At 39.5% G+C, this 23,901-nt stretch overlaps 2 protein-coding genes and 1 long non-coding RNA gene across 8 annotated transcripts in view; 1 reads left to right on the top strand and 2 right to left on the bottom strand.

Moving 5' to 3' along the window:
• LOC117255209 (voltage-dependent L-type calcium channel subunit beta-4-like) overlaps positions 1 to 1,843 on the top strand; it is a 28,031-nt gene extending 26,188 nt beyond the window's left edge. For 3 of the 5 annotated variants that reach the window (XM_033623868.2, XM_033623870.2, XM_033623871.2), the window contains one exon: positions 162 to 1,843. In XM_033623868.2, the coding sequence (XP_033479759.1) occupies positions 162 to 413 (252 nt within the window). In that variant the 3' untranslated portion in view covers positions 414 to 1,843. The remainder of the gene's footprint in view (positions 1 to 161) is intronic. The other 2 variants (XM_033623869.2, XM_033623872.2) reach the window with 1 other exon arrangement.
• Positions 1,844 to 6,382: 4,539 nt separating this feature from the next.
• LOC117254581 (uncharacterized) lies at positions 6,383 to 9,871 on the bottom strand. 2 transcript variants are annotated; one of them, XR_004501488.2, is made up of 5 exons: positions 9,685 to 9,871; positions 8,505 to 8,572; positions 8,282 to 8,388; positions 7,741 to 7,810; positions 6,383 to 6,502 (listed from the first exon to the last, which is right to left on the bottom strand). It is a non-coding gene; the product is annotated as an uncharacterized LOC117254581 (long non-coding RNA). The 2 variants fall into 2 exon arrangements; XR_004501489.2 differs by having other exon boundaries at positions 9,697 to 9,871.
• Positions 9,872 to 13,035: 3,164 nt separating this feature from the next.
• Positions 13,036 to 22,277, bottom strand: LOC117254653 (ETS translocation variant 5-like). The gene is made up of 13 exons (XM_033623025.2): positions 22,107 to 22,277; positions 18,829 to 18,894; positions 18,659 to 18,743; positions 18,450 to 18,497; positions 18,266 to 18,316; positions 16,077 to 16,185; positions 15,718 to 15,993; positions 15,357 to 15,634; positions 15,165 to 15,227; positions 15,004 to 15,072; positions 14,733 to 14,884; positions 14,522 to 14,623; positions 13,036 to 13,677 (listed from the first exon to the last, which is right to left on the bottom strand). The coding sequence occupies exons 1-13, from the start codon at positions 22,260 to 22,262 to the stop codon at positions 13,444 to 13,446; spliced, it is 1,689 nt and encodes a 562-aa protein (XP_033478916.1). The 5' UTR covers positions 22,263 to 22,277; the 3' UTR covers positions 13,036 to 13,443.
• Between the last annotated feature and the right edge of the window lie 1,624 nt (positions 22,278 to 23,901).

Here is a 23,901-nt window from a genome sequence, read left to right as displayed (position 1 = left end):
GGTGATGACAGTTTGTATAATTTCATCTGGGCAAATGAAATGAATTTGCTTTGCCTGAATTAGTGGGAAAGAATGATTTTACTGTGCGTTGACGATGCTTTCTTTGATGAGTCGTGTTGTCTCCAGCCTCACCTGTGTCCTTGGTCTGTTCATCTGATCAGCAGAGCCAAAGAATGCGACAGAGCAACCACACGGGAGACCACTCCACCCCGAACGAACGACGCAACCTGATGACATCAGATGAAAACTACCACAACGAGCGGGCGCACAAGGGACGCAACCGCATGTCTTCTGGCTCACAGCAGCAGGACCCCTACCAGGACTACCAGGACCCCTATCAGGATGCATACAAGCCACATCGCAATCGCAGCTCACCGGGCAGCTACAGCCATGACTCCCGGCACCGGCTCTGAGCCCACTCCTGTCACCACCAGGGCTCAAATGGCCCAGATTCCAAAATAAACGCTGCAACAGAGCCAAGGCGGTCCCAAATTGTACCTTTTTGTTTCAGTCTGTGTTAATTTGTTTTGTCTGCCTGGCTATTTTTCTCTTTAAAAGTCCAACAAAATCAGGTGTTTGTTTTTAATCAAGCTGCCAGGGTAACCCCCGTCAATCAACAGCGCGAGTAGCCGAGAGGTTCAGGATGCCAACATTAACTAAAAATGAATTCCTTTAATTTCTGTTCCTGGGACCTTTTGGGATTGTACTAACACAAAGCTCAGCAGACATGCAGCGCAGATCGAGCTTGTTGCCTGTGTCAGCAAGCTAATTACGGATAGTGGCCAGATGTGATGGTGTACGGGCTTCTAAGTGCCTGGGACATCGCACCAGGCCGGAGGGGAGTCCACTGCACACAGACTGCTGAAGGCTGCTGACCCAAACACTGGGCCATGTATAAATCCTCTCACCATTTAGCTTATTGCATGCTGATAGATGATCGACCTCCGCACTCCACTTCATCGATATTTTGTACCTAGCATTCTGGATTCTCCTCTAATGAGGTGTAGATACGGAGGTCCAATTTTCTAAATCACCTGATTGTGTGGTTAGGTGGCGTCAGGCGGTGGGTTTGTGTGGGGGTGTGCAGATGATATCTGGCTGCTAGTTTTGAAAACTGGTGCTTCACATTCCTAAACTATTTTGCTATTTGAAAGTCGATTTGAGCAAGGCCAGCTTTTCTGTAGCATAGCTTTAGGATTTCATTTGACCCTCACCGTCATGAGCAGAGCAGACTGATGGTGCTGGGATCAGATCTCAGTTACACTCTAGGAGAAGGCAATACTGCTTCTGTTGTTAACAGCTAGCACTTAGAGAGTTAGAGAAGGCAATAGCAGTGACTGTGAGATAGTATAGTGAAATACAATAGCAAAATACTACTTGAGATGCCGTTTGATGTTGTTGAGATGAGCATAAACCAATGCTGTGAGAGCCTTTTGAGCAGTTTTTGGCCCTGCCAGCGTGAAGAATAGGACCGGGATCAGTTTTTTTGTGTTTGATAGACCTAACAAAGCATCTGCTGCTGAAACTACAGGTTGTTTTGCATTTATAAGCATCGAACTCAAAGTTGTACAGCGTTAAAACAAAAGTACAGATGGTGGTGAAGTCATGCCATTGGACCACAGCCGTTGAAGTTCCTTCCTGTGGTTTTTGGGGGATTAAAGCATTAAAAATGAGACATGGCAGGATCGGTTGCATCATGTTCATTCTCTGTGTAGCTGGCATGTTGTCCTGACTGCAGAGCATGTTCCCTCCAAACGTAAAATAGAACCCTACTGTAATCAAGTTGATGTTTGTAGAAGTATAGGGCGCATCTCTCCAAAAAGACAAAAAAAAGAAAAGAAAAGATGGCCCAAATTACAGATAAATGATTTCTGGATCCCTGCAGTTTGTTACTCAGTACACTGAAACAGCTAAACAGAAAAGTGTTGGTTTGTGTTATTTTGAAAGTTTAGAGTTTGAGCAGATTGCATGACTCAAAGAGGAGTCGCCATGATGATAATAATTATTCACAATTATGTTAGAAGATAGAAACAATTGTCTTACAGCCCTCGCTAAAAGGTTTATTATGAGGAAAAGTTTACCTTACCCACTTTGTATGGAAGCAGGAAGCTGCTTTAATAATGTTTTAAGGCTTGTTATCATTCCCATAATTCACTGTATATATCTTATTCTGTGATAACGACTTGATTATCTCATCTCCAGATAACAAACAGTTCTAGAGAGCTACTTTGAAGCCCGTTTTCAGGCTTGAATTAATATAACATTCGGCTAAATAGAACTTTAAATTGAATAGAGCACTTGCTTTTTGTCTTATTACACAGGACAAAGGTCTTCCATATTTCATAGAGAGAGAAAAGACACCGGGAGAGAGTACGCAACATTTGCTATCTTGAAATGATGAGATGCTTCAATTTTTATTGTAGCGGGACAAAAATATATGAAGCCACAAGAACATAAGTTGTTTTCTGAACAGTTGGTCATGGGGCTTTCTGTGGATGCTCATGGTTTCTGTAGATTGTTAAAAGGTGTGTGTCACTGATTCATGTGTGCTCCTGGCAGTGTGTCTTTGTTTGATGAGAAGAAGAAGGTATATATAATGATGAACAAGCTCATCTTCAGTCTAATTCCACAAAAAATACTAATAATATTCTTTTATCTTCCAAGGAGGACCAAACCTGACAAAACCAAGACCAAACCTTCATGTTCTAGCCTCAGCCGAGACAGACTTCCCAAAAACACACTGCCAGGAAAAATGTGTTTGTATCGGAAAAGAAATCACAGTGAAACATGTAATTATTGTCCTCATTTGCTCTCTGATATCAGAATTGTACCATATAACAAAGCATATTTGTCAGGAGAGTTTTCTTTGACGCCACTCTGTAACACCGAAACCCTCCTGACAAATGTGATGTACAGTCGTGACCGCTGCAGCACCAGATTAGCTTGGTGCCTTAGAAAACGCTCAGAAGGAGGATCCATTCCCTCAAAATACGAGCTATAATACATATTTTTTGTCTTGAGATCTATAGAGTGCTGTCTAAATAGTTCAGATTTGAATCCTCAGAAATAAGACGTAAATTCTGTCCTATTTAAGAGACATTTGACTGACCCCAAGAATTTTACAGCCTGATACAGTTTCAAGGGAGCTAATTTGTGAGACCTAATTGGAGCAACTTCCGAAAAAGCGTTGATGGACTCCTCCTTTTTATACTCTCACATCAAGATGTTTTCCTGTGGAGCAAAGCAGCTCTTAGTTTACTGGTTTAAATGCCAAATAGGTGTAAGGTACTTTCTCTTAATAGGTCACTTTGTATAGATCTGGATGAAAGGGGAAAAACTTGTATAGCACAAAAGAAAAAGCAAAAACGACAGTGTTTTTTGAACAACTGTTCCCGTAATGTGAATCCGGTACAAGGGCACAGATTATTATATATATAAATTTCTTTGCCCACAATCCCCTTGTTGTACACTGTTTGTTAACGGACTGAAACAAGACTGCAAATGAGAGTTTCAAAGTTTACACGCACACTTCTCTGTCTCATCCCGCCCCATAGCATCAATCCCATTGGTTGATTGAAAAGGGAGCCATTTTCCATCCAAAATCAAACCAACCAATGTTGAGCTGGGCTGCTTGAGACAATCAGAAGGGATTTCCAGACCAGCGTCCCACCCATCCCTCTTTGTGAACGCCCCAAAATGATGAGAGATGTTCGCCCCCGCTGAGTTGTGGAATCTGATCGGAGCAAAAATAACGCCACGCTCACTCACAGACCTCAAAAACAAACTGTCCATCCTGGTTTCTTTTCCTTTATCACCTCTACCTATGGCCAAACTTTTGTCTCAAAATGAAAGACTTATTTTACTTCTCACAGATTAAATCTCAAGGTGTCCACAAAATACAGAATTTACGGGGAGGATTTTATTTGGTGAAGTGTAAAACAAAAGAGGTAAAAAAAAAAAAAAATAACAAGAAAAAGAACAAATATTTATTCCAGTAGAAAAGTAATAGATGAATATTTGCTGGCGATTATTTTTATAACAAATAAATGTACATAATGTCTTTGAGAGATGCTATTTGCTGTATACATGTGCTGAAATGAGACAACGACGACGACGGCGACCCATGTGGGACACTTGGAACGACAGCAAGGTCCAGTATACAAAGTTTCAGTAATGTGCAATACAAAACGGCATGCTGTTTTAAAATGAGGAACTTCATGTACTGTACTATGCAACCGCAAACTGTGTACATCGCTTCATGCTGTGGCTTCTCCAACCACCCTTTTCCAAGCAGCTTCATCTGGACTTCTAAGGGATTTTTGTGTTTTATCTTTTTCTTTTCTGTGGAAGATGAAAACCTAAGCGGCTAATGCGGTATTGCATGCATAATATACCATTCTAATTTATAAAAAGGAATAAAGAAAAATACATGAAATTGGAGGTGATTGTGTTTAAGGCAAAGCAACAAGTGACTTAAAACATTTCTTTTTCAAAATAAAAGAGTCGTTCTAAAGTTGGCTACGGCAATTTTTTTTTTTTTTTTCACTGCAATGAATGTTGGCGTGTGCTGTATTTTATTGATGTTTGTATTCTCTTGAGTTTCAAATCATTAACCAAGAAAAATATAAATTATACTTTCCTTGTCAGTAACAAGGAAATAAAAAAATTGGGGGACTTGGGTGCACCACTATAAAATCAGTTACCGAACTCTAAACTTGAGTAGTGTCAAGCAGCTACTTTTTAAATTTTCCTAATTATTATAAATATATTTAAGTTTGTATACAGATATAATTTATTTACATTTTTAAGCATGTACTACCTGTTATTGTTGACACTTGTCAACAGGAAGTACTCAGTTGCTTTAGAATCACTGATTTAGCAGTGGGCGACAGTTTGAGCTCGCTTTTTTTGCCTATATTTGTTCACATTTTGGCAAATTTGCACCATTAAAAGTACGCCAAATTATTTACTAGCAGTTTGTGCGTGCGGTGTACGCACACATCTATCACTGGATTATTTTACTACTGAAGAAAACTTAAAATATGATTCTCACTCAAGTTTGCAATTCGCACTGGTCAGTCCACATTTTTGTTTGCACGTTCCCTTTGTAAACCAACCAACCAACAACTGAAGCGCACAACCCAGTCAGATGTACCACTATCAGGATGAATAAGTGATAGATGATAGCTTTTTGATGATAGGACCCTATTTTGGCAATGAGTGTTGGTAAGCTTGCCGAGGCGAAGCTTGGGTTGGCGAACTGATCCGAAGACACGTCTACAACTTGAGTGGACCTTTATTTCAGTCAAAATTTTAGATATTTTACATAGCCTGGCTCTTTATGAAGCTGCTCCTAAAAGCTGTCTGGAGAACAAGCTGTAAAAGGAGAGAGTCAAATATGCTAAGAAGCAGCAGTGACTTGTCTCTGACTGAATGTCTCAGGGGATCTGTGTGGAAGTTTGTTGACATTCAACATGCAGAGGAAAGACTGAAAGGTTCTTCAAATGATGCTTTCAGTGCCCATGGCCCTGTAGCCAATCGTGTTTGATCTCTAGTCAGATATCTTGAGGACATGAGCTCAAGCCTTAAGCAAGTCAATGAGTTTTGAAGTCCAACACACAACATGAAGATCCAAAGGCTCTATGAAACAATAGCAGAACATCTCTGGACAAATAGCTCAGGGTGAAAGACAACTCCTTTGTTAACTTGTGGTTGAGAGTTCAAGCCTTGTATTGCAATGACTTTTGAGGTCACACACCCAAAGAGAAGGAGACAAGTATGCCAAGACACAATAATGATATGTTGGTAAAGATAGCTCAGGCTGATACAAGGATGTTCCTAAGAATGAAGATCAAGGGTTCAACTCTTATTAGTGAACTTTGAAGTTGTAACACCCAAAGTGAAGAAGTCAAAAGTTCAAAGAAACACATGTGAAGTGTCAGATCAGATAGCTCAGTGTGATAAGTCACTGGTCTGCAGACTGGAGGCTGTGGGTTCAATTCTTACATGGTGCAGTGGAAGTTTTGAAGTCCTACACCCAAAGTGAAGAAACCATAAGTTCTATGAAACAGCTAGAGTGTCAGATCAGACAGCTCATGGTGATAAAAGGCTGGTCTGCAAACCAAGAGTTCAATACTCATTTGGTGCAGTGAATTTTGAGACATCATTCCCAAAATGAAGAAGACAAATACACGAAGAGAACAGTTCCAAGTGTGCGTGGCATGGTGGCGTGGTCTGTCAGTTCCCGGTTTGGAAGGCACCAGAGCCGGGTTCGGTTCTCACTGTTGTGAGGGCACTGTGTCCAGAGCTCCACTGTGGAGGTGGAAAAGGGAGTTGAGACATGAGTCTCCTCCCGGTGTTTCGACAAGATAAAAACAAGGGATTATGGAACAGTGAGGTTTTTTTAATTAATGAAAAAGCGTTTCAAACATGAGTACAGGACACACACAGAACAGTGGAAGAAGACAGCGACTTCTGATGCTGGGTCTTCTTGAGCTTCGGTCTGGAGAGGAAAAGGAGGGACAGTATAAGAATTTGCTTCACATACATGTCTACAAACTACAACTAATAAAACTATGACTTATAACAGCTATTATGCATGCCATTTTCTTATGAGGTACTAGACTATGACAAAAATTAAATTTCATTATGATATACTATCATTTTTAAAACTATATTTTTTAATTACATACTATTACTTTAAGATTTATCTTTTTTTTAATTTATGAAATACTATTTTTTTTTAGTTTTTCTAATCTGTCACTTTTTTTTTGACATACTATACCATGATTTTTTTTAAAGACATACCATACAATCATTTTTAATTTTTTACTTTTTTTATGGCATATTATACTATGACTTTTTTCCCCTTTTTGTGATATACTATCCTGTGACGTTTGATGATTTTTTTTTTTTTAATTTACTATGACTAATTTAATGTACTATTTTTTTGGACTTTTTATGCTATTATGATTTATTTTGGCATACTATACTATGGCTTTTTTCATAACTTTTCTATAACATGCTTTACTATGACTTTTTTAAAATGATTTTCTTTTACATACTATACCACAACATTTATTTCTTATCACATTTTTATGACATACTATACTATGTTTTTTTTTACTTTTCTATGACATACTTAACTCTGACTTTTTATGATTTTTACATACTATACTATGACATAGTATACTATGACTTTTTTATAAACTTTTTTTTATGACATACTATATTATGTTGTTTTTTATGATTTTTTTACATACCATATTATGACTTTTTGACTTGACATTTATTTCTTATAACATTTTTATAGCATATTATACTATTTCCACTTTTCAATTACTTTTTATTTTATTTTTGTATGACATACTATGACTTATTTGTACACTTTTACTGACATACTATATTATGACTTTTTTTGTTAATCTTTGACATTTATTAATCTATTGCTCACAGTATTTTTATAGCATACTAATTTTTACAATTTTTATGACAAACTATATTATGACTTATACTACACTATGACATTTATTTTCACATTTTTATGGCATATTATACTTTTTCATAATTTCCACTAGAACTTTAATATCTACTATCATATCAACTAATATTTCTACAACTAATATAACAACTTCTACTGCTACAACAATTACTTCTACAACTACAATGACTCCAACTACTACTAATTCTACAACTACAAAAACTAGTGCTACAACAACTACTAGTTGATTTGATAGTTACCAAATGTTTGTTCCATGTGCTCCAACTCGTCACTCTCAGGCCCTTTTAGTCCCTTTGTTCATTGAGCAGTCTGGACAGAAAACAGGCACATTTACACCAACATTTCTAAAATATATAAAGTCTCTCCTGCTCCAAAAATAGATCCTGGTTTGCCATTTTTAGACAGACTTTTTGCATCAGTTTTCATGCAAGATAGATCAAAACACAGATGTATACAGAGTCACACTTTGACAATCAGATCATGTAATCACAGTGAGCCTGGTATGATGGTGACAAGGAGTTAAAAGCGACTTAGATTTATCACATCTGAGGTACTTTAAGTCACAAAATGACTCACAATGATTAAATGGGACCTTCACTGTCTATCAGTCCATTCATTTGGTAACAAAGGTGACAAATAAGAAAATAAAATCAAAATTAAAACATGTATGTCCAAGTAGTCAAGTGGTTTTGACACATACCACCATCAACTATCACTCAAAAAAGCTGAAATGCCACATAAATATCTTTAAAAAAAGGATCAGGAGAATATTCTGCTTACTCTGAGTTCGTCCGACATCCTCTGCTTGTCTTCTACTTTGTCCCAGAGGCGACTGAGCTGCTTCTGCCTGCGTCCCTGTGGTTCTCCACCTGCTACTTAAGTATTTTCTGAAGCACAGAGACGCAAAAAAAAAGAGACACACAATCATTCAAATTTAAAAATCATGTCATTTGACTGTTGCAGTTTGCAGCTGTGTAGAAATGGTTGTGTTTTTCCAGTCCACCTCTCCTCATCTTGAAGTCCTCTTCTCTTTCCAGTCTGCTGCTCCTCCACCAACACCTTGTGTCTTTCCTGTGGGAAACAACAAAGAAGACAAAGTAATTCCTTAAATCACACTGATTAAACAGCTTATATGTTGTAGTCATCAGTCATTAGAATTTTGAGTTGCATTAGTTTCAAGTTGAACCATGTTGAACACATTCAAACCAACCTGACGTCATAATCATGCCATTATGGGGACAAACCAAAAAAGTCAGGATCTCATTATGATGGCATCAGGGTCTCACAGTGATGACATGAGGATCACATAATGGCTTATGGGTCTCAATTATGGCGTCATAATGAATTCTGAAGTAATTATGATGTCAAATTGGAAAAAATGACCTCATTATGACCTCATAATGGAAAAAGGAACTAATTATGATGTCATAATGAAAGTTTAAACTAATTATGATGGCATAATTGAAAATGACCTCATGATGTCATAATGGATAAGGAACTAATCATGATGTCATAATGGAATAAGGCTCTTAATTTGACTCATAATCATGCCATTATGAGAACAAACCAAAAATGTCAGGATCTCAAAATGATGGCATCAGGGTTTCACAGTGAAGACATGAGGATCACATAATGGGTTAATTAGCGTATCCAAAAATCTTTAAATCACTGAGTAACCTGATATATTGCTAGGATACATCTGCCAGCTTATCATGAGCTTAGTGCCAGTATTTCCAGCAGGTGGTAATGTGTGGCTATGACAGAAACAGGCAGGTGAGGGAGAACAGGCTCTGATTGGAGGGAGAGCTAACCACGCCCACTTAGGAGACAGGAGGAGTAACCGTTTTCTTAACATTGGATAAGCCTACAGTTGGGTATCTCCCTTCATCCAATATCTCTGGTTCAGAGTCTGAAGCTAACTGTTCATCCACAGGTGCAGATGATTTACTCTGACAACAGCAGCAGGAAAACTGTAATTAAATCGATTTAAAACGTTTTGTTAATTCTCACAGTAATGTCTAATTTTCGCCTCGTTTCATTCAGGTGAATTTACCGCCGGGTCGTTTGTTTATTTACCCCAAACAGTTAATGTATCATCTGTACAGCTGTTAGCTTAGCTGTTAGCTTAGCTGCTGTACGCTAGCTAGCAACTGACCGTGTGTTTGTTTGTGTCCCTGACTGACCTCATAACTCACAACAAACTACACGTGCTTCCATTTCCCTCCAGTTCACCTCCCTTTACATCTCGTCCTGCAGACGTCTTTCTGAAGCAGCCTCGTAAAGAGCCGAGATCACCGCCAGGTATCCGCTCAGGTTGTTGTCAGTTCGTCGTAAGCCGCGCTCAGCCATCAGCACAGGAAGAAGGAGGTGTCTGGGTGTCGCCCACTGTGTGGTGTCATTGCAAAAAACATGGGTGCCTTCATCAAAAAATATTCATTTAAAAAGTATTCAGATTGTTTATTTGAGTAAAAATACTCCATTATAAATAACAAGATCTTGAGCAAGTTTTCTGAGAGGTGCACAGTACTGTGTTAATGAGTTATGATACAGTGTACATATCATGTATATTATAAATGTAAATAATTGTAATCCTTGTTTTCTTTTTCTTGTTTTTTTCTTCTTCCTTTTTATCTCTAGTATTTCTTGTTTGGAAATTATATTTTATTTTTTCCTTGATGTTTTTAATGTCTAGTATTACATGCTTGGAACTCATATTTTTTTTAATCACTAGTATTTAGTAGAAATTATATTTTATTTTTTCCCTCCCATATTATTAAATCTCTGGTATTACTTGTTTGGAAATCATATGTTTTAAAAATTATTTTTAATCATTCTTCTTCTTCTTATTATTATTATTGTTATTATTATTATTACTGATGATGATGATGATGATAATAATAATAATAGTAATAATAATAATCTGTAGTTTAGTCTATGTGTCTTTTTCATATAGGCCTAAATGAAGTTTGCAAGTTGTATTCTTTTTTATTCTTTTTATTATTATTTTTTTTTATTTTTATCTATCTAGTAGTTTTTCCTCTAGATTTTTTTCCTTCTTTTTCTTCCCCTGTCTTTTTTTAAAATCCCTAGTAGCCTATCACCTGTTTGGAAATTATATTCTTTCTTTTTTTCCCCATCTCTCTATTATCTCTACTACGTTTTTTTTCCTTATCTTTATTATCAATAATATGACTTGATTGGATTTTTTAAAAGATATATTAAAAATAATTTTGTTTCTAAAGTAGTGGTTAACATACACAGCTTTCTTTGATTTAATCGTAAAGCAGTATCCTTTTACAAGCCCTCAAGGATTTTTTCCATCATCCCACCTTTATATTTTGCTTATGTTATTATATTTTGCTTATGTTATTATATTTTTTCTCTCTGTTGTTTTATTTGATCACATGCACAAAGAACTAAAAATGCATCATATTTTATACACTGGGTTTAAAATCTTAATCTATAAATTAACTAGTAACTACAGCTGTCAGATACGTCTAAATGAAGTCGACGACAACTATACATTTCCCTCTGAAATGTGGTGTGGGTAGAAGTATACAGTCACATAAAATGGAAATACTGAAGTAACTTTACACCTGAAAATAAAAATCCTAATGGACTGAACTATGCTGTTTTAAATTGTGTAAGTATTTTTTTCTGTTTCTACTCATCTCTATTTATTGGTGAATAAATTATCTGCCATCTTTTTTCCTCCAGTGACGAAGCAGCAGCGTCCTCTGCTGTTTGTAAAGAGAAGTGAAACCCTTACAGCACCTATTCCCACCCAAGTTCAAACCAGACCTGGATCTGTTAAATTTGTGAGATGGGGTGTATTCAGAGAGGTACAGCTATAAGCAACAGCATTTATACAGACTGGCCCTTTAAAGATGTCCATTATGAACAACTGTGTACATTTACCTGCTCAGGAGCATCAGTATATCAGTATATACCAATGGAATTAAAAGTAGTTTCAGCCACAACATAAAAATGCTGGTAACATAGTGATGCATCAGTGATAATAAATCCTTTAATATCAGATTTTACAGTGTAACAGTCTCAGGGAGGTGACAGTGTATATATTGGACTTTTCTTTATCTTAGTAAAATGCTTTGTCTTGTTTTGAAACCATCTACATGTAAAATTTTAACACTACCTGATATTATATATATATATATATATATATATATATATATATATATATATATATATATATATTATATAATATGTCTAAAGGCATGGGCGGATTATAAGACAGTGGGCCCCTGGGCATGCAAAAGGCCCCACCACCCCTTCTACATGGGAACTTACATAGTACTTAGATGGAGACCGCCTGGGAATACCAGGTGCTGTATCTTTTCACTTTAAAAACAGCAGAGGGCGTTGCTGCTCCTTCACTGGAGACAGAGCTTGGAAAAGCCTTTAAATGATCTCACCATGAGGCGAAAGAAAAGAGTAAAATAGTTTATTGGATGAGTAAAGATCAACAGAAGGCACACATACAGTATCTGAAGGCAGACGTCACACCAGTGTCAGTATCTCTCTCCAGCCTCCACTCAAACCACCATGTGATCATCATATAGCAAAATATACCATCACAACAATTTCTATCTGCAGGACTCAAAGTGTGTAAGTCATGCACCTTGGAGAGGCTGAAACTGATGCAATACATTAGCAGGCTAAACTCTGCAGCTCATAGTACTTCAAGCAAACGCAGCCTTTAGCAAAAATATATTCATATATAATTATACACCTTTTCTACACATTGAAGCAAATCAACTATACAAAATGCAGAAAACTATCTCAGTACAATAAGCCGTTTGTAAGAAAGTCCATGCTTATAATTATTATTATTATTAGCATCATAGTGGCAGTATTACAGAATCAAAAATAGTAGCAGTACCTTTGTCAAAAAACAGTTTAGGAAAAACTTACAAGTCCATATAATGCCAAAAATATTAGCTTTGAAAACAAGAAAAAGTACACAAAAGACATTTCAATATACATGTTTATAGGGGGACTACAACATCTGGAAAATACACATGTGTCCCTTTCAAGCAGTATAAGGTTTACCCCCCAAAAATATAAAATTAGAAGTAAATTAATAAAGGAGCGCTCATGGTTTTGAGATGCTTTTTGGTTGAAATACAGATCCCAGAGTTCACGTACGCAAGGACTACAGCGACAACCATGCTACAGAACTACAACCAAACAGGCTGTAGGGTCAGTGTGACGGGGGAATATAAATACTGAGAAAAATGTCCTAATGTTATGAGCAAAAGTTTAAAATGTAACATTTTGAGAATACAGTTGCAATTCTTATCAGAAAATGTTTAATTGTAAATTTACAAAATAATAAAATAATAATAATGTAATAGTTTGTTAGCTAGTCTTTCAAATTACAACTTAATTTGAAAGACTTTTAAAACTTTATTCTTCAATATTACTTTAACTATACGACTATTTTCTTGTAAGGTTGTGACTTTTTAATCAAAATTTCATGACAATCACATTATAACATTTTTGCATAAAATTACTGACTTCTCCCCATAATATTATGACGTGTTTCATGTCACAACTTCATCTTGAAATATTACACTATTTCTTCAAATTTTTGAAAAAATATTACAAGTTAATTCTTGAAATCTCCATACGTTTCTGTTTTTGGCTCTAACCCATTATAACAACTAAACCAAATCAGAGTTACAATAGTTTTAGACAAAGGATTGCATTTTTGCATCTGTGATTTTCAGCTTCAAGCTGAAACCAAAACATTTGCCAAAGAGACGTTTCATTTCAATAAAAACTTCTTTCGTAAAGTCATAATTTCTGTGACATACATACATAATGTGGGTATACGTGGTGATTATTTCAAACACTGCTCAGTAAGTCAGGCTCCACCTGTGAAATACCTCCCGTTGCCTCCAGCTGCCAGGCTGTGGAGTCTAGTATGGGTAGCTGTCAGGGAAAGCCAGTCCCTGGACGCGCTGCTCCCCGCCTTCAGCCAGGTATGGACCCTCCTCCTCGTAGCTGGGCAGGGGGAGGCCGTCTTCCTCGCTGGGGGGAGGGATGGCGTCCGGGTCGGCCTTCAGACTCGGCCTCTGGTTGTCTGGGAAAGCCATGGAGAAGAGCGCCTCTGGGTTGCACACAAACTTGTAGACGTACCTTTCCCCAGCCACCTGAAGGATGGGCCAATCAGGGGTGAGAGAAATTAAGAATGTTTGTTAAGAATTTAAAGTGATTAATTCAATGCAAATTTCAATAGTTTTGTGATTTTGGTTACATGAACTCAGATTTTATCCAGTAAGCACATACAAAGACCCTGACACACCAAGCTGATGGTCGGCCATCGGTCAATGCAATCAGTAAGCATCTGTCGCCCTAGTGTTTGTGGTCTGTCTTGCACCATTGGCTCTTGTCGGCCCTTGTCGACTTTTTTTTTTAGCCTATTCAGCCTGTTAATGGGTGTCAGGGACAGTGGAGCCCATTGGTGAATGACATCACTCTGACTGGCAGTTCGCCTCAGCACACGAGAGGAGAAACCGAAGTGAGGAAAGTAAACAAATGACTGAAGTCAAGAGGGCTTGAGATAAAAACAAACTTGTTATATTAGGTGGGATTCTTTTTTATTTTTGGCCACTGAGCGCTTCAGCAGAAATGGTTCTTAATTGTTTGTGTTATGTTCGTTAGCACACAGTAAACACACACAGTCATTTGTTCTTTCAACATCTGATTGTGTTGTTAATGTGCTAACTGGCTAACGAGCGTCTTGAATCCGCCCTGTTGGTCTTTTGGTTTCCCTTTCTGAATGACGAATACAGACTACCGCCACCTGCTGTTATGGAGAGTTATTTCCTCTCACGCAGGAGCAGAATGTACATGCTAGTTGGCCATCGGCTGTAGTCTTTGTGGTGAGTTCAGATGCAACTTTCTGGAAGAGGCACAGGCGACTTGAGGCCTTCGTCGGTTTGGTGTGTCTGGGCTTTAAGAGCACTGGAGGAGAGAGGTGAAACGTGCCTTTACCTTCTGCATGATGCCCTTCTCGTAGTAGTACCTCAGTGAGCGGCTTAGCTTGTCGTAGTTCATGGCCGGCCGATTCTTCTGAAGCCCCCAGAGCCGAGCCACCTGAACACAAAGATAATTTAATTTTTCATTTACCAAACCAGTCAACTTTAGGTTCATTTTCATCCTTAAAAGCCTTTTAAAACAGCCCTGGGGTTGTGCGATGACTGACCTCTTCAGGGTCAATTAGTTTAAACTCCATGTTGCGTCCCGTCCAGACTATCAGGTGTCCATTGGCCGGGTTTTCCAGCAGTGTGAGCAGGAACTGCCAGAGCTGCAAGGAGCCACGGCGCTGGTACGGCAAACCCTCCTGCTTCACTTTGGCTGTTGACAGAGTCAAATAGGACACAATGAGGACACCTCGTACTCATTTTGGGCATGAATATTGTCAGAATTCATTCTAAATATCAGCAGCAGTAATTAGAGTTCAAATCCTGTCTTACCCTCAAGTCTTTCTGGTACAACACAAGTGTCGTCATAGTACAAATGTGGCTCTCTGTCATGACCAAACGCTGTGGGGCAAAAAATTAAATATTATTAGAGTTAACATTTGTTCTGCTGAGAAAATACTTATATCAAAGCAAAGACAAACACATAAACTCACCAACGCTGTTATTCTGGTACATGACTGAAGACTTCCCAAACGTCGACTGGCAGGTTTGAACCCCTGGAAGACACAAAGCAAGCCTTCTGGTCTCTAAATGCTCTCGACTAAAATGATGCACCATTTAATTATGTCTTTTTGTACACTCAAAATGTAGCAACTGTAAGTAGGTGTAGCAGACGACACACTCACCTGAGTCAAAGCCAAAGTCTCTTGGTTCTTGTTTGATCGTGACATGGTTGAAGGCAGTCTGGGGCCGGGCCAGACTTGGAGTGGGTGGCCCTGGCTCAGGATATCGTGGATCCACCAGCTCCTGTTTGAAAACTCGGGGGCCGTGGGGAACTAGAGGCTCTGAAAGGTGGCGCTGATACATCGGTCGACCATCACGACTTGCAGATTGGTACTGTGAGTTCACTGTTTTCTCCGGAGGGAGGAAAGACAAGCAGGGCTCTGACAGCTGCCGCTGAAACCTGCAGTGGAGTGCAGGAGGAGGTTTGAGGGTTTGAACTTTGTTTCCAGCATAAATCATATAAAAGTTTTAATCATGTCTGACCTTTGCTCTGTGCTGAAAGACGCACTGGGGCAGCTGACAGGGGGACGTGGCAGAGCAAACTGCTGGCTTTGGTTGAGCTGTGGGAGGTGGTGGTGGTGGTGGGAGGGGCTCAGGGCAGGAACGTGGCTTGGAGGGCAGTTGCTGGTCAGCTGCGGGGCAGAAGGTTGTAGCTGCCTCTGCACAGGTGGAAGTCCAGCAGGGTGGGTGGAGCCACACTGTGCTGGTGTGGAGGCTGGAGTCAGATCTTTGAGTCCAGCTGGCTTGTTGTCACAGGCACTGAGGAGAGAAGAGGAGATGTCAAGTTCCTGGAGATCACATTTCATCATAAGATGCACTGATGTAAAACATTGATTTCATACCTGTAACTATAAAGGCACATGTCAGGGTGAGGCGTTCTGCAGGGAGACAGGTCTTTAGACGGACTGGGCTCTCTCTTCACTTTGCTGACAGGTGGTCCATGAAACATCACTGCAAACACACACACATGAACACAAACACACTCATGAATAATAATCATTTTGTTCTTTTGTTCCTGACTTTATCCATATGTTTTTATTTGAATTTTAAGATAGTATTAAAACATTATATATTTAGATATTAAGGAAACTTTGATATTTTTTCCTGAGTTTTTGTGTCTAGGTGACTAATGGGAACATCCTTTTTTGAAACAGGTCCAGTGTTGAGCAAGAACGCTGCAGTCGGCAGCCGTGAAACAGGCTGCAATCTGACCACTCTGGGCATTTTTGTCACAATATATCATATACAATATCTACTGTGTCTTACATTCAGAGATGTGACGGTAAAACAAAAGGTTAAACAATGATTTCCGGTTTCCAGTGCTGCAGCTTACGTGTGAGATTTGTGTTTGAGCAGAAGAAAGAAATCCTCCTATCTGATCTCAGCCTTCCTGGACTCTGAAGCGCTGTTTCCATCCACAACGCAATCACCACCACATTTATTGTCAGCACCCGGAGTCACTGAGTTTAGGCAGCTATCAAACAGCAATAAATTCATGCAGCACGTGTTTGGCAGCAGCACGAAATGTACCATTTCCCCAGGTCTTATCTGTGGCATCATTTTTTAAGGTACAGGTACAGTGTCTGGAAATCATTTTATAGCCCCCCCTCTATTTCCTGCACCATTGACTACCATCATTTAATTGGCAGAGAACCACCGCCTGTGTGAGGGTCATATACTGTAATACCAGACAACTTGAAGAGATTAAACACAGACATATTTACACCACTGGCCCTGGAGAGTACATGGATTGTACTCATTCACACAGACTGTAGGAAAAACTGTACAAAGCCTCAGTAATGTAAAAGTTTGAGGTACTTGTACTTTCAAATTATGTGATTAAAACAGATGTTCAGCATCAAAATACTGCTTAATGCTCAATTACTGTTTATGAATGAGAAATCTTAATCCAACAAAACAGAAAATCGCTCTCAAAATGGCTGTTCTGCATGAGGAGTGATACTTAAAGGGATAGTTCAGGTTTTTTGAAGTGGGGTTGTATGAGGTACTTATCCATAGCCAATTACTATCTACAGTAAAAGGCAGTCGTCACGCCCCCAGTTTGGAGAAGCAGACAGGAGTACCAACATGGAAGCTAAGCAATGCACTGCAGTGGATGGGGTCAGCAGCAAAACACATTTTAGCCACCTTAAAAAAGTCCCGCCTAAAAAAAAACAACAAAAAAACAATACCAGTCTAGGTTTATGCTATATTTAGAATATTTTCACCACTTAAATTTTCCATCAGTCAGCTCTATCTGACAGGGAATCTTTTAACAGTTTAAGTTCCCCAACTATGCTCTTGTCAAAACCACCAAACTCCATTGGCCAAAAAAGTAATTTTAGTTTGATGAAAAAGGGAGCTTCTGCTTTGCCACTTCCTTGACTGGTTAGTTTGCTTGTGTTATTGTGTGGCTTTGGTGAATCTGAACTAACTCTTTTAAATGCCAAAATCACACCACAACACAAACAAACATAGCTGATTGAGGCAGTGGGAGACAAGGAGCTCCTGTGTTCAGCAAGCTTAAATGAGTGTTTTTGTCAATGGAGTCTGGTGGTTTTGACAAATTGAAGCTGTGAAATGATTAAAGTGAAAATAATCTACATACAGCTACACTTAAATTGACAGATTTTTTTGTTGGCTAAAATATGTTTAATGTTGCCCCCTGTCCACAGCAGCACATTGTTTGCCTTTCATGGCAGTACTCCTGTCTGCTTCTCCAAATTTAGGGACTGGCCACAATTTATTTGGAGTATGGAATATTTCTGTATTACTGGGACTGTACTTGACATAAAGCTGCCATTCCTGTTATTGTCAGCACCATCTGTGATTCATAGTCTCGAGCACGTAGGTTTCTATGTAAGACTCACTGAAACAGGTGTACATAGTGCATTTCTTGAGGACTATTTCCAGATGTCACTCAGATGTCTAGACATAAATAAAGCATGTGTGTTATTCTACAAAATATCCGCTCCCTGACGTACCACTCCGAGCGCTCTCTATAAATATTAGAGGAGAAGCAGCTACTCACAGTTATTGGACTGGAAATCTGGGACAAACTGCTCGTCATCAGGAACCTGAGCTGTCAGAGGGATAAAAACGGGATGTTAAAGGACTCCTCTCGTCACTGAATTTCTGTATACTGTGCATCAACTCAATCCCACAGATACAGTTAGACAGATAGAATTTAGTTTTGTGATGCTTGCAGGTCTCACCTTCTGCGATCCAGATTTCCTGAAGCTGGATCAGATCTTGAAAGAGTTCTGCAACACAGTTATGAAACTGTATTAAAATACTAGTAAAGTTAGTTGTCAATATTACTTTTACAGAGCTACCATGTTACTTTTCGAACCTCTCACAGACAAACATGTCACTCCCTCTGATGCCCAGTAAACACTTTCACATGTGGACATGATGAGTCTACCTTCTGTGTCCTGAGCCAGCTCTGTGTCCATGAACTTCCTTTTCCGCTCGCTGAGACATCTCTCTGCTCCCTCGGCATCATGTTTCTAAAAGTTTAAAAAACTTCAGTGAACACAAATTGAAAATCTAATCAGTGGTTGATCGGCAACTTGCAGGGGATGATGAACTCACCTTCTCGGGGACTGTGAAAGGGACCTGCTGGTCATAAAAGCCGTCCATGTTGCAGGAGTCTTCACCCTGGAAGGACAGATTAGAAAACACATTAGCCTACCTATCATATTAATCTTCACCAATACCACTCCATCCATATCACTATCACCTCTTCCATGTATCTCTGTGCTGTTCTAACCTCCATGACATCACAGCAGGGTTTACAGTGGCTATAAAAGCCTTGTTGTCAGTGACAGTGTTATGCAACCTCCTGTACGTTAAATCATAAATACGAGCCGTGTCCCTTTAAACATGTTTGCATAAGTGATGCTAGTTCTGAGGAGATAAACAGAAAGCAGCTGTATAATCTAATAAACTGTGATGTCTCTTATTTTCCTCGTGTGGCTGCACTGCGGAGACTTTACTGCGTACTTCATCAGACTGGTATCACTAATCACGGAGTAAATCTTTGTTTTAATGTTAACAAAATGATACTACAGGCATTTTATAAGTGAAATAAATGGATGTGACAGATCGTCTTACTGGAAGATAAATAAAAAAGGTGTCTGCAGGTATCAGATACTTAAATTTAATGATTTTATGACCTTTTCAGGATGATTTTAAACCAAATTTAAGACTTAAAGATTATTGGACAAAGTATCTTTCTTTTTCAAGCACTGCAGGTAAGTGCAGTGTAAAGGTGCTTTTATTCTTATTTTCAATTCTAAATATCACAATTATCATTAATACTGGTTTATCACACACACACCTACTTGTTTCATACATCAGACCATAACTCATTTTGACCAAAAAGAAATTGAAAGATCGATAAACAAAATTAGATTGAATATTTCAGGCAATTAAGACTTTACAAATTCAAACTTAAGAACAATGACTTTTAAAGCTTAAGGTTTATAAAATTGAATTTCAGAGTGTGTAGAATTTAGTGGCATCTAGCGGTGAGGTCGCAGGTTGCAATTAACTGAAACTTTTCCCGTGTGCCAAGGACAGGTGTAGGCAACCACATACAGCTCTTTAGCCCCTCTCCAGTTGCTCCCTGTAGTTTTGGCAGAAAATTATGTGGAAATGAATAACCATTATTTTCATTTTTATCATTTTCATTTATTGTTGTGGGCCCAAGTGATTCTTTAATTCTGTAAAAATGAGTAGCTTACACATCATACATTGCTGGCCTGGCACCTTTTCCCCAAGAAAAAACATCACTAGCCATGTCTACAGTAGTCTTGAGTCTTCCTAGCTAGGCTAGCTGTGGATTCCAAATCCAAAAAGGGAAAAGTATCAGGGGAAAATAGAGAATTTAATAGTGTGTGGACAAATATGTTTGCTTTCCTCAGCAACGCTGCAAAGTCAAAGTACCAAATAATCAAAAATAGCCCACTGCAGAATAGCCACCTTGTGCTAAAACATGTTAATAAATGCCTATTACGATCTATTGGCGATGTTGATAGGCTGAATTCAACTTAAAAGGCTGTGAGGAGATGATTAGAAAAATTATTATGAGGCTCAAATATGTTTTGTCGACCCCTGGTTTAGGAGAACTACAGTGGCCAACACAAAAACATGAGAACACAAAAACATGAATGGCTCTGTTGAGAGCCAGTGTTTGGTTTGTCCGTTCTGGGCTACTGTAGGAACAACATGGCAGACACGGTGGAAGAGGACCCGCTCTATATGTAGCTAAAAATATATATTATATTTCATTTCTGCTAATAGATGCCCCTAAATCCTACACACTGGACCTTTGCGTTGTTAAGGACCTGCTGACACCCTGTTAAAGGAACAGTTCCACAATTAAGGGAGTATCCGGAACACAGCTGGACTTAATCTGGTTGTACTGGAGGGGGATGATGAAGTATATGTCAGTAATATAAAACAGAAAACTGATGTTTAAGAATAAAATCGTTGTTGTGTGTGACGAAATAATCTCAACTCAGAAGGTACCAGCTTTTTTCTGAGCTTTCAAGCACAACTCACAGTTTTAGTGAGTGTAAGGGAGTAGGTTTGGTTTCAACACTGGGGGTAACACATGAAAAACATGGAGAGTTTGGAGTCCTCCCCCAGGAAATTTTGAGCGTCAAACACTTCATTTCCTCATTTTGGTGGATTTCTATGCAGACATTTGTCTGCAGCAGTTTATAGTGGAAATGTCTTTAAATTCATCAAAATATAAGTCCTTGGCTACATTCAATTGAGGGGGATGTGTCCCTTGTGTCCCCCTGAGCTCTACACCTATGCTTGAGTGAATGAGCTGGCTCAGGCGTCAACACATGATGATGATGATGATGATGATGAGGAAGACAAAGAAAGAAAAGAAGGAGCTGTAAAGCTATAAAGCTGATATTATACTGTAACTTCAAACTTTGTTTCAGATTTGTACGTGTTGTTATAACATCAGACAGTAACTAGCTTCCCATTCACACAGGTGACAGTGAGATGGGTTATAATCTTAAAAACACTAGTTTAGTCTTTTGAATCTGGTACAGCAAGATTTCAACTTTGTTATGTCTTTGTAGGCTTAAAAACAATCCAAGCCCATCTTCAAGAAGTTAATCAGACTAAACTCAAGCTACAGAATAAGATGAAAGGTCTCACCTTTATCTCATAACTGTTGGATGGTATCACAGCACACGGAAGTCACATTCCTTTGATGAAAGCAGTGGTTTCCGTAAGTAAACAACACCCTCTCCCTACTACTGATTTTGTTGGAAGAATATCCTCTAAATAACCAACAAAAAAATTGTAATTATTTGGTTGATCTGCTGTAATGACGCAAACACTAAATGAAGTCATATGACTCTTACTCGTGGTGTTTACGACCCGTTAGGTTGACTGTAAGCAGCACAAAAACAAAAATCAAAGATTTGTGAATGGAGTTTGGCGTGATGCACGGGAGAAAGCGCCTCCTTGTTTTTCTCAATGAAGTGAAACTTGATCCTGGCAGGAGGAGAGGGAAGGAGGAGGAGGAGGGGGGCACACCAGCTCACCATTGAGAAATTTGTCACAGAGCACCTCTGTGCTAAGATCCACGATGCTAGCAGGCCGTACAGACAGCTGCTGCAGACGGATATACCGCGCTGCACGGCTGACAGATGCGGGGAAATGGACGCAATGTTGCCTTTGATTTTTAGAAAATGGCGTTCGCCTCCGAACCCATACCTGCTCCCTCACAGCCAGCAACAAACCGCGACGATGCGGTTTATGTAACTAAACAAGGCAAAAACAAGCCCACGCGTGAACTCTGTTTGTAAAAAGTGATGTAATAACAATGCAGGACTCACCTGGGAAGTGAAGTTTCTTGTCAGTCTGAAAAATAACCGCAGATTTCCTCCCCTACATCCCCTGCAGCTCCTCGAATTAAAACTCGGCTGTGGATTTTTCTCAATGAAGAGCTCTGATGGCTGGATCCACAGCCGAGCCTTGTGCTGCCCTGCCATTGGCTGGAGGACAGAGTCAGTCAAAGGGCCAGCCAATCATCTTCAAGACTGCGCTGACGTCCGTCCCTTGTGTTTTTTATGAATGGCTGCGTTTCATTCATGGTTCCACAGCTCTCTTAAAGGGCCAGCACCGCCATTCCATTAAATCAGTAAGTAAAAATAAAATAAAATAAAATAAAATAAAATGAAATAACTCAGATCCCAGTTTGAAATGTATATGAACAAATACAATAATCTTAAAAATAGCAATAAATAAATGGCATTCATTCATTAATTTTCTGTAACCGCTTATCCAGTTGGGGCTCGAGACTATCCCGGCTGACTTAGGGCGAGAGGTGGGGTACAGCCTAGGCAGATCTAGACTATCGCAGGGCTAAATAAATGGCATGGTTTCAAGATGGTGTCCAAGAACATACCATACCCTCCGCCAGGGTTGTCCCTTGTCTCTGAGTCTGTTTGTGATATTCATGGATAGGAGCCAGGGGGAGGAAGGGGTCCGGTTTGGTAACCTTAGAATTGCATCTCTGTTTTTTGCAGATGATGTGGTTCTGTTGGTTTCATCACACCGTGACCTCCAGCACACACTGGGGCGGTTTGCAGCCGAGTGTGAAGCGGTTGGGATGAGAGTCAGCACCTCCAAATCTGAGGCCATGGTTCTCTATTGGAAACCGGTGGATTGCCCCCTCCAGGTTGGGAGAGAGTTGCTGCCTCAAGCAAGGGAGTTCAAGTATCTCAGGGTCTTGTTCATGAGTGAGGGTAGAATGAAGTGTGAGATGGATCAGCGGTTTGGTGCAGCATCTGCAGTGATGCGGGTGCTCTGCTGGACTGTTGTGGTGAAGAGAAAGCTGAGCCAGAAGGCAGAGCTTTTGGTTTACTGCTCCATCTATGTCCCAGCCCTCACCTGTGGTCATGAGCTCTGGGTAGTGACCGAAAGAATGATATTCCGGATACAAGCAGCCAAAATGAGTTTCTTCTGTGGGTGGCTGAGCTCAGCCTTAGAGATAGGGTAAGGAGCTCTGACATCTGGAGGGAGCGCGGAGTAGAGCAGCTGCTCCTTTGTGTCGAAAGAGGTCAGTTGAGGAGGTACAGGCATCTGATCAGGATGCCTCCTGGGAGTCTCCTGTTGGAGATGTTCTGGGCACGTTCCACTGGTAGGAGGCCCCGGGGCAGACCCAGAACATGCTGGAGGGATTACATATTTCATCTGGCCTGCGAACACCATGGGGTACCCCAGGAGTACCTGGAAAGCGTTGCTGGGGAGAGGGACGTCTGGGGTGCTTCGCTCAGCCTGCTGGATAAGCAGTTGAAAATGGTTGGATGAATAGAATATACCATACAGATTTAGTGGCAGCCCTATATAAGACTTACTTTTTATACTTAATGTAAAGTGAAGTAAAGAAGCTGCATTATCCATCTATGTTTCATCAGTTCATAATAGACTTGAAGTTGTTTTTGTTGTGTAACTATGCGTGCCATCAATCAGGATGCTTTCATTGCAGTGTAGAAATACTGTACTTCCTCTCCTTTACCAAGTCATCACGAGCCACCAGAGACACACAGGCAGTTTTGTAGCTGCTGCATGTTTGATAGATTTAATCCAGTATCACACATGACTGCTTCAAAGTCCATTAATCTCAGT

This window comes from Epinephelus lanceolatus, chromosome 24, assembly GCF_041903045.1.
Source record: "Epinephelus lanceolatus isolate andai-2023 chromosome 24, ASM4190304v1, whole genome shotgun sequence".
Taxonomy (NCBI): Eukaryota; Metazoa; Chordata; class Actinopteri; order Perciformes; family Serranidae; genus Epinephelus; species Epinephelus lanceolatus.
The sequence above is the reverse complement of the archived record's forward strand: the minus strand, read 5'-3'. Positions and strand labels throughout refer to the sequence as shown.